This window comes from Carettochelys insculpta, chromosome 1, assembly GCF_033958435.1.
Source record: "Carettochelys insculpta isolate YL-2023 chromosome 1, ASM3395843v1, whole genome shotgun sequence".
Lineage (NCBI taxonomy): Eukaryota > Metazoa > Chordata > Testudines > Carettochelyidae > Carettochelys > Carettochelys insculpta.
Window position 1 is genome coordinate 274,551,298 of NC_134137.1, and position 17,412 is coordinate 274,568,709.

The window sequence follows — 17,412 nt, forward strand, 5'->3', positions numbered from 1 at the left end:
ACAATAGCATATCTTAAAATGCTTCTTGAGTACAGACTGTTCAAAGTACGTTCATTATCTTGAAAAACACTTGGCCATTTTGTGAGATCCTTTATATTTAGAACTTAACAAGTAGAAAATAGTTAATATCTGAATTTACAGCATAGTAACTGTCTAATTCCATACACTTATTCTCCAAGAGGTCAGTGCATGTAATGTGAAGTAATCATGCCACGTACAATAATGATGATAGGACCGCCACAGCTGGTTTAATCTATTAATATAACCACCTTTCACAGTCCCATACAAATTGCACATTCCATATTCACAAAAAGACAGAATATGTTTTCAAGAACTTCATCTTAGTATGCATAGTTTAACAGATGTTGAGCTTTGTATGGACTATACAAAGATCATATAGTAAGTGCACTTTCTTGAATTTATTTACATCATCTTATGGCACCAAGGTTTCCTACACTGCTGAAAAGTCAGAACCGTATACTGAAGTTGAAAAACTCAAACTGTTTTATAACAAAACTATGTACATTTACAGTTTTAAAAGAAGCTTTAACTAAATGGATATGAAAAGGCTTAAATGATCATGTAAAATACATCTAATGTTAAACAAAAAAAATTAGGCACATCAGGGGGCCCAATCAGTCAGTCTTATGCAAGCAAACTCCCATTGACTGAATTAAGAAGAACTGCAAGGTCTTTAGGTACGTGGATGTTTACATAAGGAAAGATCAATTCTAGTTCCAATAAAATAAGTTGACAAACTCTTTGACTTTAATGGGACTAGAATTTGGTCCTTACAATTTTCCACAGATAAATACTATTTGCTTTCTGTTAGGGGTACTACTTCAAACAGTATCTCCTGGACATTAAGTGCTTAACAGAGTACTTAAAATTGAGGCTGGCAGTAAGGGGTTCACTTTGATAGTCAGGCTGAGCTGTTTCTTTAATACTCCACAGTTACAGCTTTAGTCCTTAGGTACTCATGAAGAGCTTCTTCACCTATAGGAGACCAAAATATGAAGCAGTTTTATCACCAGTTTAAAGGAATAGTCAGAAAAATCACTTAAACAGGAATTCTCAACTGGTACTTGTAGGTGTTTTGTATTAGTATGCTCCAACTGCTTGTGGGCAAGGAATTAATATGTATTGATTTTTTTTTTTTTTAAGAGTACATTTTAAAACACCCAACTATTTTATCCCATTCACTCTACTGAAGTAAATTAAACTTCTGAAGCTAAAAAAAATCACTTCAGCAATGATACAATATATCATCTGTTTACTTTCTATTATAGCAACAAAACACTATCCTAATCACTTCAGTAGTTCCCCTGAAGAGGTCCTCTCCAAAACATTTTGGAGCTGCAGCTTTCCTAAGGTGCATTATTATAGGGCTACTTTGTCTGCAGCAAACTTTTTCCCACTTCGCACCTTACAAGGTCCTCAGGAACTAAGTCAAGACCTCTTCTTGTGCACTTGCCTGTCTGACTGAAATCTTACATTCTTGAGTTTTACCCAAGATGACTGTTTCTGGAAAGTTTGGCCAGAATTGGTTGAGCTAGCCCTAGTGGGGAAATAAAATGCTTTATGCCCAGGTAGGAAAATCTGATACCCCTACACCCGCAAGAGCATCAAATTGACATGTTGGAGGTTTAAGAAAACAACCTCTGTAATAATACCATTGTAAATAGGATGGATTCTAAGTAATGAGTTTTTTCTCCAAAAATATTTAAGATCTTTTGGTAACCAATCCTGAAGTCTCATTTCCTATTCAGTAACTTTTTAAAAGGAATATTAGGCCAACTATTTAACCACTTTCTTAACATTGTTGCTGTGTGTCTAATTTGCCAGATAAAAATCTGGTTCTGAAAAAGTTGGGGCAGTTTCTAACAGGATCCAGGAACTTGAATGTATGGGGCTGCAAGAGGCCACAGTCCTTTTCCTTTAATCATGTCAAACAAGGGTTAGTGAGAACTAACAATTGGAAAACCACTGACGAAGGAAAATTCCCATGAAGGTGGCGATGCATTTAGAGTTTCCCAGTGATGATTTATTATACAGATGCTGTATGTTAACTTGGTTATTGGATGCTTACTGCATGAGGGCTGGGTGGAATACAGACAGAAAAGAGAATTGCTCCTAGTAGAAACTTATCAACTAACCCCGAAGAGTGACTGGCAGACAATGCTGGAATCATTGCATCTAAGGTCTCCGTTTGAAAAAGGAATACATTAATGGGAACTCGGTACACAGAGGGGGTTTCTACGCTAGGAACTAACTTCGAAGTAGCCTGCAGAGAGTCTACACAAATTTTGCCTTACTTTGAAGTCAACTTTGAATTAAGGGGGTCCAACTTTGAAGTCCTTACCCCATTCCTGGGAATGGAGTAGTGTGCAACTTCAGAGTTTTTTGTAGTGGGGACACAGCCATAGGGTAGTTAGCAGTACAGTGTAGATAAGCCATTAGACACAAAGACATGCTGGGGAATGTTTGAAGAATTTAGGTCTACCCAGGTTACTATTAAGGAATACTGTGCCTTTCAAGGAAGAAATGCAATGTAAACTATGTTTAAAAACCTCTCAAATAACTTTGTTCTTCAACTAAATTAAATAATACTTTGCTTAAGGATTGCTGTTTGATTACTGGGTGCCACCAGCCACAGACTCCCAAATGGAAGAACAGCAGGTGTCCAAATTCAGTTGGACCTGCAGGGTGAACACGGTTGACACAGGAATAATGAGCCAGAGTCCAGCTGAAGAATAGGAGAACTGCAGAATTTCAGCCTGACACAGATAAAAGGCACAAAGGCCTGGCACCTGAGAGATGAAGTTAAACTACCAAGGGGACACAGATGCCATTTGCCCACTAGCTGATAACTTATTTCTTAAATTCTTCCTTGCTATTTTATAAATGCAAAACTTGATCTATTGGACTTTCATTGGCTCTCTTCCCTCCTATGACAGACACTGGGCAAGGCTTTTTTTTTTTTTTTTTTAAATGGTTTGGGCCATACATGTGTATGAGCTGAGGGAGAGGTGGGGAGAACAAATTACTTACCTAAATCTTTTCCAAAGCCAGATTGTTTGAATCCACCAAATGGTGCTGCCACATCAGTTTTGTTATACGTGTTAATGAAAACTGTTCCTGCTTCTAGCTTTTCACTAACATACAGAGCTTTGCTTAGGTCTTTTGTGAAAACCCCTGAAGCCAAGCCATATTCTGTGTTGTTTGCGCGTTTTAACATTCCATCGACATCCCTATAATAATAAAGGTATTTGGCTTCATTGACAGTAAGTGAAACACATTACAGAAGACCTTGAAGTAATGAAAGAAAACCTCCCTCTATCTGCAATGCAATGGTTTCTTCCCACACCGTATTTCTCTCTAGTCTCTATTTAGCTTTTTGAAAATGATAACTTTTAAGTACTGGTCTACTGCTAATCAGTTGTATTTGAAAACTCACATTCTTGTCCCTAATTTGTACAGTTTGTAAATTAGATTTCTGGATGCTTAAAAAAACTCAAAAAGGTTACCAACAAACTTCTAACAAAATACTGCATTGTACATCTCAGCATTGTGCAGCTCCAATGGAATTAAGGGAATAAAGAAGTGCAAAAATGTTTGCAAAGGAAAGCTTGGTAGAATAATATTAGGGCTAATTTTAGCAAAACCGAGCTCCCATTTTGAGTAAGTTTGATCAGAGGTGCTGACTTTTTTTCCCTGAGGGTATGTAACCCCCACTTTGCCCCAAGCACTACCCCCTACACTACCCCTTCCCCTAAGGCCCTGCTTTTGCTTCACTTCCTCGCTCCTGCCCTGCTTCCACTCATTTCCTCGCCCCAAGGTCCCTGCCACACACCCCTCACTGGTCTTTGCCTTTCCCCAACCCTGCTCTGCTGCTAAACAGGTATGGCTGCTAGGTGCTGTATGTTCACTTTTTCTTCCTTGGGTGTTCCAGCCTCAGAGCGCACAGTGTCAGCTCCTAGTGAGTTTGATTAAACAACTTTAACACAGCAATTCATAGATTGAAAATGTTTTCTTCAGTCAAAAAACTTATGATTGTATTTTTCAAACTACAATACTTAACACAATTAGAAATAATTATACTAAGACTATATAGTGAATTTTTTTTCCCCCCAGCTGAAGTTAATCCCAAAAAATTTCATTCCTGATCACTAAAAGCTATGTCTGGACTACACACAACTGGCAGCAGTGAGAAATTGTCTGTGTCTGCACTGTGGAAGAAGGGAGGCGACAGCTTCTTGCTGCAGGAGCCTTTCATTGTGGTTAGGCGAGGTTCTGATGGGGAAGGTGAGTAGGCAAAGCCCCCTGCTAGAGCCTTTTCCTGTTGCTGGAGTCTCTTTTTGTGATTGAGAAAGGCTCCAGCAGTGGAGCACCAGCCAGACATGACATTGCTAAAAACAGCAATGCAGACAGGGAGAGGGCTTGGGGAGAGCACAAAGCTGTGTAGGGTGTGTACCAGAGTGCATGCCCATACTCTTAAGGTGGGATTTTACTTGCCTAAACTGTGCCTTATACCCCGTGGTGGTATTCATAGCAGTTCTAGGTGGCTACTCATGTACGTATTCTACATGCCACTGAAAGAAGCATACAGTCTAGACATTCTCTAGTAAACTGGGATTGCCTCATCCCCTGCTGGGACGTATCCTCTTCTAGAACAAAATACAGTTGTAAATAAAGAGCACACTGCAATGTGATACCACAGTTTGTAAAGGAGGAAGGTTGCTGAGCCATCAGAATCTGCAGAACTGAGATACTGTAGGAAGAACAGGCAGTCATATGGCACCTTAAAGTAACCAGTGTACCAGGTCATGACATTTTGTGGATAAGACATACTTTTCCAGTCTTCAGAAGTGGGTCTTACAAAAGCTCATTACCCAATACGTTCGTTAGTCTCTAGTGTGCTACATGACTGCTTGTTATTTGTGAAGCTACTAACACACACGGCTACCCCTCTCAGACCATTTACCATGTACGAAGAATGTAAGCTTTGTAGCTTGGTTAGGACACTGCATTTAACCATACTTACTCTGCAGACAATGCCCTGGCTATTTAATATAAAAGATGGTGCATCTAACAATATAATGTCCCTTAAAACCCTGCTATGGCTTTGATTCTGTGGCAACTTAGAAGAGTAGTCTGCACTAAATGCTTTCTCCTACCTGTTCTTTAGAAGGTTCCTATCCATACAACGGCTCAGCATGACCTTATGAGATCTGGCAGGATCACAGATCCAGATGCTCTGGTTACATTGCTTTACTTCAATAGTGAAACTGATTAAATAATAGCATTTCCTTTCACTTTAAGTAGTCAGAACAGAACATACCCATTGTTAAACTTTGAAATTACCATAACAGGACCAAAGGATTCTTCCTGGGCAAGGTACATATGGTCTTCAACATCAGTAAATACAGTGGGCTCCATGAAGAAACCTAAACAGAGGATACAGATAGGGCATCATTTGCCAGCAAGTAAAATACTTTTTAGTTTGTATTCTCACCTTCTCCACCTACATTGTTTCACAGTGTCTGTTTTCCATATTCTGAGCTAAGCCTAAGCAGCAGATGTGACTATCCACTCCAAATTTTCTTTAGAGAGAGAGAAAATGTAATATGTATACTTTCACATTGGAAGATCTACTCTGCTAGCAGAAAAGGCTAGGTGTACAGAAGAAAAGGTTTGCTGGTATGATATGTCAGCAAACCTTACTGAACAATGTACAATTTATACCAGCAAAAAAAGTGCTCTTGCTGGAATAAGTTACAGTAAACTCTTTCATATCTGGCAGCCCTGGGACTGGGAGGTTGCTGTATATTCAAACATTCTGGATAATAGAGAGGTATATATGGCAATTCATAACACTAAAGAAAAATGAGATTAGCTATTAAGAAACAAATGGATGCAGAGGACTTTATATACCAACAACAGTTATATTATACACTGTAACACTTATGCTGTATTTATTTTTATTTACTTTCACTATATTGTACTTGTGGAAAATAACTAAAATTTACTTATGGTTAAAATGCTGGTTATTTGTGTGTTCCAGATGATAGGATGCTGGATATGAAAGAGTTTATAATATACAATTCCCTGAAGGAAATAAGCTCTACTGGCAAAATCAGAATTTAATTGGTATAATTGTCTACACTATGGCTTTTGCCAATATGAAACTATTGCTAAAAAAAAGTCACCAAAAACCATCATCCCTCACTAATGTTACTATACGAGCAAAAGTTTCTGGTGTAGTCCTGACCCACGCATCAATTTAGCTTCTGATGTGTCAGCTGCACAACTTCCATTATTGCTATATGGGAGCTGTGCCATGAGAGCTGTTACATATCAAGCGAGAACTATTCCCCTCAGTCACTATGTGAAAGCCAGTTCTAGCAAAGAAATATTGTACAACAGGCTGAGTTTCTCCTTACATGTAAATAATTTGAAGAGTTCTTCAGTATGAGCCCTCTCTTTTTTCCACGTCTTTATGCCAAGAGATTTTCTCCAGGACAATGACACCCTACCTTGTTTAGGTATACTTCACAGAGTCCTGTACCTTGATGGCAGCAGGAAAGATATCATGTAGCTGTTCTGTGGCTCATTTGTACTGTACTTCCATGAATATGTTCCTCTTTATGCTACACAACAGAGGGAACCACATGGGGTTTTATTTAAAAAGGTAAACATTCAGAATGTTTCCAGGTAGTATTTTACCTGGTCTACATACTTGTCTTCCTCCATATACTAATGTTGCTCCTTCTCTCACTCCAATTTCACAATATTCCAGCAGCTTTTCCAAATGAGCCTTGTGATTCTGCGGACCGTGATCTGTGGCTCTGTCGAGCGGATCACCAATTTTCATCTTCTTAATTTCTTCCACCTGCAGGTTACCCAATTAAAATTAAAGGCACATAATGAGACACACTGGCTAATCCTTTTGAATTAAAGTGATTAATTAAACAGTTACTTCCATGTTGGGGTCTCCACATTTAAGACCCATTGCAGGGATCCAATTTTCAAAACTTTGCACTTTCTGACAATAGGTTATTTTCAGGTGTTTCAGATTGGGCATGCAGTATCCCTAGTCACTTTTGAAAATCTTGACCATTGTTTTTAACCATTCATTTGTAAGCTTCTTCTGCTGGCATTTAAAATGTCACTGTTTACTCAACATAAGCTACGTCTACACGCGTATGCTACATCAAAATAGCTTATTTCGATGTAGCGAAATCGAAATAAGGTATCTTGATGAATAGCGTCTATACATCCTCCAGGGCTGGTGTCGTCCACGTTCAATATCGACGTTGGGCAGCACTACTTTGAAGTAGGCGCTGCAGGGGAGCGTCTACACGCCAAAGCGGCCCACATCGAAATACGGGTGCCAGGAACAGCTGCAGACAGGGTCACAGGGCGGACTAGCACTTCCGGGGCAACAGCCAGCCGCTTCCTGAAAGGGCCCCTCCCAGACACACTCAGCCTGCACAGCACGTGGTCTGCAGAGCCACAGGCACACACACCCCGTCGAGGCAGTATGGACCCCCAGCAGCAGCAGCCAGAGGTCCACCCACCCACCCCTGCAGGAGCAGTGCTTGCCCTGCTCAATGCTATGCAGGAGGCAGCTGACCCCCTTCTATTCGCAGAGGAGGAGCTGTCCCCAGGGGAGGAGGAAGCAGCCCCAGACCTTGCTGCCCTCCGACCCACCTCCCCGCCGCTGGCTGTGGAGCTACCCCACGAGACTGGTGGGGCTACAGACTGGTGGGAGCGGTTGGTGCTCGGCGAGTGGGACAACGAGCGCTGGCTCCAGAACTTTTGCATGAGCCGGCAGACATTCCTGGAGCTCTGCCAGTGGCTCACACCCGCACTGAGGCACCAGGACACCTCCATGCGGCGTGCCCTCACGGTCGAGAAACGGGTCGGCATCGCTGTCTGGAAGCTGGCCACTCCAGACAGCTACCAATCCGTGGGGCAGCAGTTTGGCATGGGCAAGGCCACCGTCGGGGCTGTCCTCATGGAGGTAAGAGGAACCGGGCGGGGGGGAGCCCTGGGGTGGAGGGCAGCCCTGGGGGAGGGAGGCCTGGGGTGGAGGGCCAGACACACCCAGCACACCCCTCACTGGTGCTCTCCCATGTCCTTCCCCTGCAGGTTGTCCGCGCCATCAATGCCCTGCTCCTTCACAGGCTCGTGCAGCTTGGGGACCCGGATGCCACCATCACGGGGTTTGCCAGCCTGGGCTTCCCCAATTGCTTTGGGGCTCTGGATGGGACCCATATCCCCATCCGTGCTCTGGAGCACAGTGGAGGACGCTTCCTGAACAGGAAGGGCTACCATTCTGTGGTCCTCCAGGCCTTGGTGGACAGCTGGGGCCGCTTCCTGGACATTCATGTTGGGTGGCCTGGCAGCACCCACGACGCCTGGGTGTTCAGGAATTCGGGCCTGTGCCACCAGCTGGAGGCAGGGACCTACATCCCCCAGTGGGAGATCCATGTGGGGGACACCACCATGCCCCTCTGCGTCATCGCAGATGCAGCATACCCCCTCCGGCCCTGGCTCATGCACCCTTACACAGGCCATCTCTCAGCCAGCCAGGAGTGCTTCAACACGCTCTTGAACCATGCGCGCCAGGTGGTCGAGCGCACTTTTGGCCGCTTCAAAGGGTGCTGGAGGTGTCTCCTCACCCGATTGAATGCAGGCCTCACCAACATCCCCCAGGTTGTGGGCACGTGCAGCGCACTCCACAACCTGGTGGAGAGCAAGGGGGAGGCCTTCTTCCAGGGCTGGGCTGTGGAGGCCGGCAGGGCTAATGTGCAGCCACCTGCCGCCCCCAGTCGCTAGGTGGACCCCGAGGGGATCCAGGTCCGGGAGGCCCTGCGGGCCCATTTCAACCAGGCCACGGGGTGAATGCTGGCAGGCCCCCCACTGCACCCCCCATCATCCACAACACTCCCTGCCCCCATGCCCACACCACAGAGCACCCAAGAGCACACCCCGCAACTTTTCTTGCAAATAAAAATGGACCTGTTGTTTTTGAAACCAAAAAACAGTGAATTCTCTTATTAATACTATATTAGAACAAAAGGGGGGAACTATTTACATGGGGGGGCAGGTACCATAAAAGAACAGGGGTCTAACACAAACTATATACAAATATAATGGGGGATATGTACAAAGGGGGGGGGGGCACGTCCTCGGCCCTGCACCCCTCTACTGTCCGGTGCCCAGGGTTGGAGGGCACGACCCTCGCCTCAGCATGAGCCCTGGCCAAGGCTGGGTGGTGGCTGGGCGAACCGGCAGATACGGCCGGCATGTGTCTGCAGGCCCCAGGTCCCCCTTGGCGGAAGGCCCCAGGGTGGCGGACGGCGGTGGGCGGCGCGGCATGGGGGGCCAGGTATTCCGCTATGCGCTTGAACATGCGCATGAAGGCCCCCCATGCCTCCTGGTGCCAGGCCAGCGCTTGCTCCTGGAGCTCCAGCCACCACTCCTCCACCCGCAAGCGCCACTCCAACACCTTCAGCTGACGCCGGAGGGTCGCAAGCATCTGGGGGTCCGTCGCCATCCTCTGGTGGCTCCTCCTCTGTCGGCCTCGTCCTGGGGCTAGTTGGTGCTCCGCCGAGGGGCTGGCCTGCTGGGATGGCCCCGGTGGGCTCTCCGGGACCACTGAGACCTCGCCGGCACTCTCCAGTCCCTTTGATGGTGCAGCTGCGGAACACGGGGGAAGAAGAGTGGAGACAGCCGTTAGTGTGGGCCCCGACCCGTGGCCCTTGTCCCCCCACCCCTCTACTGCTGGGGTTCCCCATCCCTCTCCCCGGGAGATGCTGCTGCTGCTGCTGCTGCTGCGGCGGCGTGTCCCCCCCGCCCCCCCCGGGGGACCCTAGGTTCCGCTCCCCCCATCCCCAGGGATGGGGCATGGCGCTGTCCTGCTGGGGGGGCAGGGGCTGATGCACTCTTCTGAGGGACATGCCACTGGTGTCCTTGGGGCCATGGTCATCTGGGCATGTGGAGGGCCCTGGTCGTCTGTTGTCTCCGCCCCTTAACCCTCGGGGTGTGCACTGGGGGGTGGTACATACCTGACGGTCCGCTCCCATGGTCGGGGGACACCCTCTGGGCGGACGCCCTGCTGGAGCTCCGGGATGGGAGGGCGATGTGGAGCCCCCCGTTGCTGGAGGAGGATTTCCCCTCCTCCTCCTCCGGCACCCCAGGGGTGGGCTCCTGGGGGGGCCCCTGGGGTGCAGGGCTTGCCTCCAGGGCGGACTCCGTCTCCAGGGCCTGCTCGGGCTCGGCAGCCGAGGTGTCAAGAGTGGCCGGTGGGGAGGAGGTGTACTGGGGGCCCAGGATGGACCTGAGCTCCCTGTAAAAGGAGCAAGTGGCGGGGGCGGCCCCAGATCGGCTGGCCGCATCCTGGGCCTGGGCGTAACCCTGCCGCAGCTCCTTATCCTTACTCCTGATGTGGTCAGGAGTGCGGGCAGGGTGACCCTGGGCAGCCAGGTCCTCGGCCAGCTGAGCAAATGCATCCGCATTCCGCCTCTTGCTCCGCATTACCTGGAGCACCTCCTCCTCGCCCCAGAGCCCCAGCAGGTCCCAGATCTTGGCCTCCATCCAGGAGGGGCCCCGCTGCCTTTTCCCAGGCTGGCTGGCTGCCTGGGAGCCCTGGCTCCCCTTGGGGGGGTGCCCTGGGGGCGCTTGGGGGGCTGGTGGGCGGCCATCGCTGCGGGGGTGGTGGACTGGGGCTGCAGTGATGCATGCAGGCTGGCCGCGTGGCACTGCTGCCGCCTGCACGCGCTCTCAGCTTCCTGCACAGGAACGCAGGGGGCGGGGAGCTTTAAGGGGCCGCTGCACGCGGCGACCATAGAGCTCAGGGGCTGGAGAGAGCGTCTCTCAACTCCTCAGCTGATGGCCGCCATGGCGGACCCCGCTTTTTCGATGTTGCGGGATGCATATCGGCTACACGTGCCCTACTTCGACGTTCAACATCGAAGTAGGGCGCTATTCCCATCCCCTGATGGGGATAGCGACTTCGATGTCTCGCCGCCTTACGTCGATTTCAACTTCGAAATAGCGCTCGCCACGTGTAGATGTGGCTATAGCGTGTTAAACAAGATTTTGAAGTTATTTCCCATTCTAAATAGCATAAATAACAGAATTTCACACAATACTATTGCCTTTTTAATGGTGAATGTTAAGATATTCTTGCATGATCTCTGCTATACTTTCCAGTCTTACCCTATTTTTTCCCATATTCACAGTGGTCTTTTCTGCTTAGCCAAATATACAAACACAATTGGTAGAGTAAGGTCTCTTTATAAACATGCACTTTAAAAGCATAAGCACTTGCTTCATTTCTTGTCTAAAAGTGTCTTCCATTAGCACATCCTTTTCATTCTTTCATGATAGGAAACATGATTTCCCAGTATCAGCAACCACTTGCATGATAAATAAAGTTGTCTGTCTCTATAATATGACTTGACCTTCATTTTACAACTACCACAGAATTTATTGTGAACACAAGCTCTTCGAATATCTTACCACTCTCCTAACGAATTCATCATGAATTGATTCTTCCACAAACAGTCTGCCAGCAGCAATGCAATTTTCTCCCTTGTTGAAGTATACTGCTCCCATTCCCTGCGTCACAAGAAAACACTACATTGATGCATGGTTTTATTTATTTCTGACTCCAACTATTCCCTTGGGCTACATTCTCTATTTTTGTTCCCACGTCTGGATCCATCAGTATATAAATAACTCTTCTTCAAAGGAACACTATCCAGATAAAACTCATTAAAGTGTTTTTGTTTGTTTGTTTGTTTGTTTTTTTACACACATCTGGGGTAAATCCTTCCCTTCTTACCTCTCCCTTTTCTAAATACACATATGCGTGAACAGAAATGGCCCTGCATGCAGTGGAGCTGTTGTTCCTGGAGGCAGATGCACAACTCCTGCACACTGTTGAGAGTGAAGCACCATAGGAGAAGCTGTACGGCATCATGGGAAAACAGTTTGACAGTAAGACTGCCAAATACACAGCTCTGCTTCTCCTTTCACCTTGTAGAGGGCTGTGAGGACAGTCGGAGCATGTGATCCCATGAAGAAGTATGTGTTCCTATCCTGCCAAATGCACAAAGAACCTCTCCTATGGACTCAAGACTCATGCAGGAGGGACAATTTGCTCCTGGTACTAGTTAGTGACCATCAGAAAACTTTAAAAGAAAATGTTTTTGAAGTAATCTTACCATTCTCACAGCTTTGTCAAGTTCACAGTCCTCAAAAATGATCAGTGGGGATTTACCACCAAGTTCAAGGGAGACCTTCTTCAGATTACTGACTGCACAGCTATGGAACATTGTACATAATTATGTAAAAATTGACACTCAAATATTTTCTAGGAATTTAGTTATTTTCCTTAAGATCAATTGCTGAAAGTATATAGCATGTATCTTGTTTTTTAGACAGTTGGACATAATAGCAAATAATATTTCCACTATTTAACAAAGACACATGATTACATATATTCTCATCCAGTCTGCAAGTCATTTTAATGTTATGTGCAAGATGTAGTTTGTAAATTAATGTAGTAAACAAATATTGATTAATCAACAGTATAAAAGGATATAAAACATCTTCTGAATATAATGAATACAATACCTCTTCATAATCTGTTTACCAATAAGAGTTGAGCCAGTGAATCCAAGTTTGCGAACATCTGGATGTTCAGACAAGTGTTGTCCGACTAAACCACCTGAGTCATTGTGGGATATGGGAAAAATTAATTGGAAAATGTGCATGCAAGTATTAACATTCTAACAGATGAGTAGGTCTGTCAGGTTAAATAGTATCTAATTTTAAAAAGTACATATCCTTATTTATGTTACTATTAACATCTCAGATTAGTAACACTAATACCACAATAGCAAAATCCCTTTCTTCATCAGTGGGGTTGAGAATTTCATCTCTGATACTTGGACTGTTGATAGAATAGCCCACTTTATATTTTAAACGGATGGAATACGTACTGTTTAACTGAATTCTTTAGAGTTACCCCATAGTTACCTCGGGGCTTGTCTTTGCTAGGAAATCTGACATTTAAACATGATTGTGAGGAGATGACTTAGTTGATGTAATGAGAAACTGCCTCCATCAATTGATCTGTCAGAGTTGGCTAACTAGTCTTCTCAAAATCATGCTGAAATAATATTTCTTTCTGACAACTGCCTTCGAGAATATGAGCAGTCCGGTAACCAATAGTATTATGTTTCTCTATCAACAGTTCTTTGAAGATTTCTCTATTTTTTGACTGAATCTGGAATGGGTAGATGAGGGGAAAACACTCATGGCTAGCACCACAGTCATTCCCTACTCAGCTCAGTGAATACATGTGGAATGACATGCCAGCTTTGTAATGTGGACAAAGATCCACTAAGGAGGAGAAGATACTCTAGCACCTTTTTCAGTGTACAGATCTGCAGAGGTGAAAAGCTAGATCATCAACAACTTCCGTTTACCTCAGTCCTGTACTTAACTCTTCTCAACCCTACAGTTCATACCAAGCTATGTTTTGTATAGAAAAATAATTAGGTCAATACTTTACCTGAGCCAGGCAGAATATTTATAACGCCTCTAGGAAATCCTGCTTTAGCTGAGAGCTCTGCAAACTTTAAGGCAGTCAAAGGAGTAACCTAAGCATGTACACAACAGTCAGATTAGGTTCATTTCAGTTATGTACACCTTGAAATATTTAATATATTTTTAGCTTGTTACAAGATGAATCTTACATTAGTTGATTTTTTTTTACGAAGCTGACATTCCCATAGAAAAAGGAGTGTATTCTGTTCATGACCCAGATTTATATTCTGACTTATACATGCATCTCACTGGCCAACCTCCTCTCCCCAAACTTCCTAACCATAGTGCCAGACAACAAAGACATTGACAGACAAATAGAAAGGTTTCACGTATTCTCTAATTTGAAGGTCCCAAGAGTTCTAATGAAGATGGTAAGTGCCTTAGATCCTGCTTTGCAGGTCTTTACAGCGGGCAGCAGGTATGTGAATGGATGGAGCCAAGAGAAGCTTTGCCTGAGCTGGGACTGGAGAAACACGCCCCTAATTTGCATTTTCTCTGTTTACTTTACCTGGGCTGGTTTGAGAACTAGCGTGTTGCCTGCAGCCAAGCATGCTGCACTCTTCCATGCAAGCATCATCAGTGGGTAATTCCAGGGGATAACAATTGCACAGACTCTTAAGATTGGGAAAAATATGGAAAAAGTTACATTTTCATAACAGATTTTGAAAGGATTTCTGATTTGTCAAGGTTAAAACTAGTCTGCGGTTATTAAGAAGATTATAAAAATGTTACCCTATGGGTTCCTTCTTGGTGAATGTTAGGTTATGATTCGGGCGTGCCTGGCTAATTGGGATTGTAGAACCCTGAAAGAAAATCAATGGATTTAAAAATCTGTATCTCTAGAAAGGAAACCTACAATGCACCTCTTATCTAGCCATGTTTACATCAGGAAAACCACTGCCATCATGGAAAGCTTCACAACCAGGTTTGTTCTGTTAATGGGATGCCAGAGACCAAAAGATGCTGGAATATTGCTGCTGTATAACCTTCTACCCAGGCTATGAAGTACATTGCCCCTATAGCACTCCACATTCTCAATCAGCTTACCTGGCATCCCGAGTCAGACTCTAAATCCCTGTTTCCCAATAGGAAGCACACCATGCTCCTTATCACATTTTCAGGACATTCTAATTCAGTCACCCACCATTTTGAATGCCTCGCTTTCCTGTGTTAAAGTTGATTTTCTGGGTTGTACAAGTCGAAGACAATCCCAGTAAAGATTAAATATACAAAAGCACTGTAATTCATTTCAGTTTGTACACAACTGCTGACAAATAAAGCTTGCCTGAATTTTGTCACACCATCCAGCAAAGTATCTGAATGTTTGCACAGACATTCCAACATGGGTCTTCAGAGCCAAAGTGTAGACAGCTCCTGAGTCAATGGCTTCAATTGTTGCTAGTTCCTCTTGGTGTTCTTCCATCAGGTCTGCAAGTCTTTTAATTAAAATATAACAAATGAGCATCAAAAATGACAATATTGGGAAATGACACTTCTAAATCTACCCAACTGACAAGCATGATGGGGTACTGCAAAGCATGGCTACCCAGGCAAAATTTCCATTGACTGCAGGATTGTGACCTTTGGCTATTTATCAATGTAAACAAGGGCCAAATACGCAATAAAGTTAATGAGAGTGTTTTCATTGACTTAGAAAGGCCTGGATGCATAAGTGCTGAATTTCTAATCTGCTGGGGGTGCCTCCACCTGGTCTCTGCTCCAGGTCCCAGCCTCCTACTACACTCCTTTCCCCCAAGATCCCACTCTCACTCTGCCTCTTCCGTCCTTGTCCCCCCCACCCCCCTAACTGTACCCTACCCCTGCTTCTTCACTTCCTCTCAGTGTTTCCTGCACACCACAGAACAGCTGATTGTGGCAGGCAAGAAGTGTGGTGGAGGAAAAGGTGGGGCCACTTGCGGGCAGGAGGTGCTCGAGGGTGGCAGATGTGCAGAGAACAGGGCTGACAGTAGGTACATAGCACCAAACATTTTTTTTTCCATGGATGATCCAGCCCTGGAGCAGACACAGAGTCAACACCAGGACTGGATGAGATACTTATCTTTGAAGTCTTCTACTTCTCATCAAATTATGGTATGGTAAATGAAATAAATATTGGAGCATGTGCACCCACCTTTTCTCATATCCTCCCTCAAGAACCAACTATAAAATATTTGACCGGTAAGTTAGAGAACTGTTAATGCAATAATATCAAAACAAAAATTCACAGTGATACAGTGCCAGTCCTATTCCACTATAGCACAGACACGATATAATGACAAAAAGTTCTTTTTTTCCCCCCATTGCTATAGTAAATTCACACCCTTCAGAGGCAGTAGCTAGTTGGACAAAAGAATTCTTCCATCAACTGAACTGTGTACTAGGGAGGTTATGTAACATGCAACAAAGATTACATATGACACGACCCTGAGTAATATAGCTGTGACAATCTAATTATTAGGTGTAAAAAGAATTTAGGGTCTGGGACACCTGGGTTTAAATCTCAGCTCTATCACAGACTTCCAGCTTTGTCTTGGGCAAGACATACAGAACCTTTTTCAAAACCATATGGGCACCTAAAGATGCAGTAGGTGCTTGGTGAGATTTTCAAAATCAGTCTCCTACAATGGTGTATATGTCAAACATGAATAACAGTACTTCCCCACTCTTCAAAGAAATTATAGGTGGTCAGTTTACAGAGGAAAGTGTGCCTGGATCCCACTCTAAAAGTGGAGAAATAGCAAGATTCCATGCTAGGACAGGTAAGGGGAAGAGGCCCCAAGATTTGAGGTAGATGCGCTCAGGGGGTATGTCTGCACAGCAATGTAAGTTCAGGGTTTTCTTGAGTCAGATGACCTCAGTTAAGGAACGTTGGGCTTGAGTATCTAGGTCAGTGGACTGCAACTGAAATAGTGCGAAGAGCCATTTTGTCAAATTTGGTTACAAAAATCAATATTCAAGAGCTGCAGTGAATATGAACACAAAACGGTCCTTAATAAATAACGTCAAACCAGACTTTTCGTAACCCCTATTTTAAGAAGCACACACAATGATTTGTGATGCAATACATGTTTACTGCGGGACGTTCACAAACGTTCACACATTCCATTTCCTCACACTTTACATGTGGGGAGGAAGGTTAAGAGGGGCTCAGTTCCTGTCCCTGGGGGAGACAGGCGCTCCCTGGGGCCAAAGGGAGGGAAGAAAGTTTGCTGAAAACTTGCCCAGGATGTTCCCTGCCATGGTGGAGCAGTGAGCTGGGCTGGGGAGGGGACCAGGATGCTCTTACTTAGCTGCAGCAGGCTGGGTTCATCATCCAAGGTGCTGGGCAGCAGGAATGACAGCTGGGGAGGCTGCCTGGGCTACACTGAGGCAGCCCTGGGGGGGCCGGGGGAGCACTGCCCAGTTGTAAGGGCTTCTGAATTTAGCTGGGCTCTGCAGGTGGGGGCTCAGGCGTTCAACACAGCTGGGAACTGGAGGAAGTTGATGTGCTCCCACCACACCCAGGCCACCATGCGCTCCTGCGAGCTCTGCAGCTGGGACTTGCCTGGTGGGGGCACTTGTCGTCCACGACAGAGGCAGGTAGAGGAGTCAGCTGCGTCAGCAGCTGCACTGGAGTGCCCTGGGAGAAACCCAGCAGTGCCAAGTCCCTCTCCATCTATTTCTGCCTTCCCCGCCTGGCTCAGCCCCTCAGATCCACCCACCTTACCTGGCACGCTGCCCCACTGCTGACTTGCACCAGCTGGGTAGGGAGAGGGAGCCGGCCAGAGCCAGCCAACATGGAAG

At 45.5% G+C, this 17,412-nt stretch overlaps 1 protein-coding gene across 1 annotated transcript in view; it reads right to left on the reverse strand.

Annotated features, from left to right (window-relative positions):
- Positions 1 to 223: 223 nt before the first annotated feature.
- ALDH1L2 (aldehyde dehydrogenase 1 family member L2) overlaps positions 224 to 17,412 on the reverse strand; it is a 52,734-nt gene continuing 35,545 nt past the window's right edge. The window contains exons 13-23 of the mRNA XM_075007814.1: positions 14,915 to 15,065; positions 14,362 to 14,432; positions 14,138 to 14,243; positions 13,595 to 13,682; positions 12,652 to 12,745; positions 12,240 to 12,339; positions 11,533 to 11,631; positions 6,727 to 6,892; positions 5,342 to 5,447; positions 3,052 to 3,251; positions 224 to 996 (exon numbers count right to left, since the gene is read on the reverse strand). Of these exons, the coding sequence (XP_074863915.1) occupies positions 941 to 996; positions 3,052 to 3,251; positions 5,342 to 5,447; positions 6,727 to 6,892; positions 11,533 to 11,631; positions 12,240 to 12,339; positions 12,652 to 12,745; positions 13,595 to 13,682; positions 14,138 to 14,243; positions 14,362 to 14,432; positions 14,915 to 15,065 (1,237 nt within the window). The 3' untranslated portion in view covers positions 224 to 940. The remainder of the gene's footprint in view (positions 997 to 3,051; positions 3,252 to 5,341; positions 5,448 to 6,726; positions 6,893 to 11,532; positions 11,632 to 12,239; positions 12,340 to 12,651; positions 12,746 to 13,594; positions 13,683 to 14,137; positions 14,244 to 14,361; positions 14,433 to 14,914; positions 15,066 to 17,412) is intronic.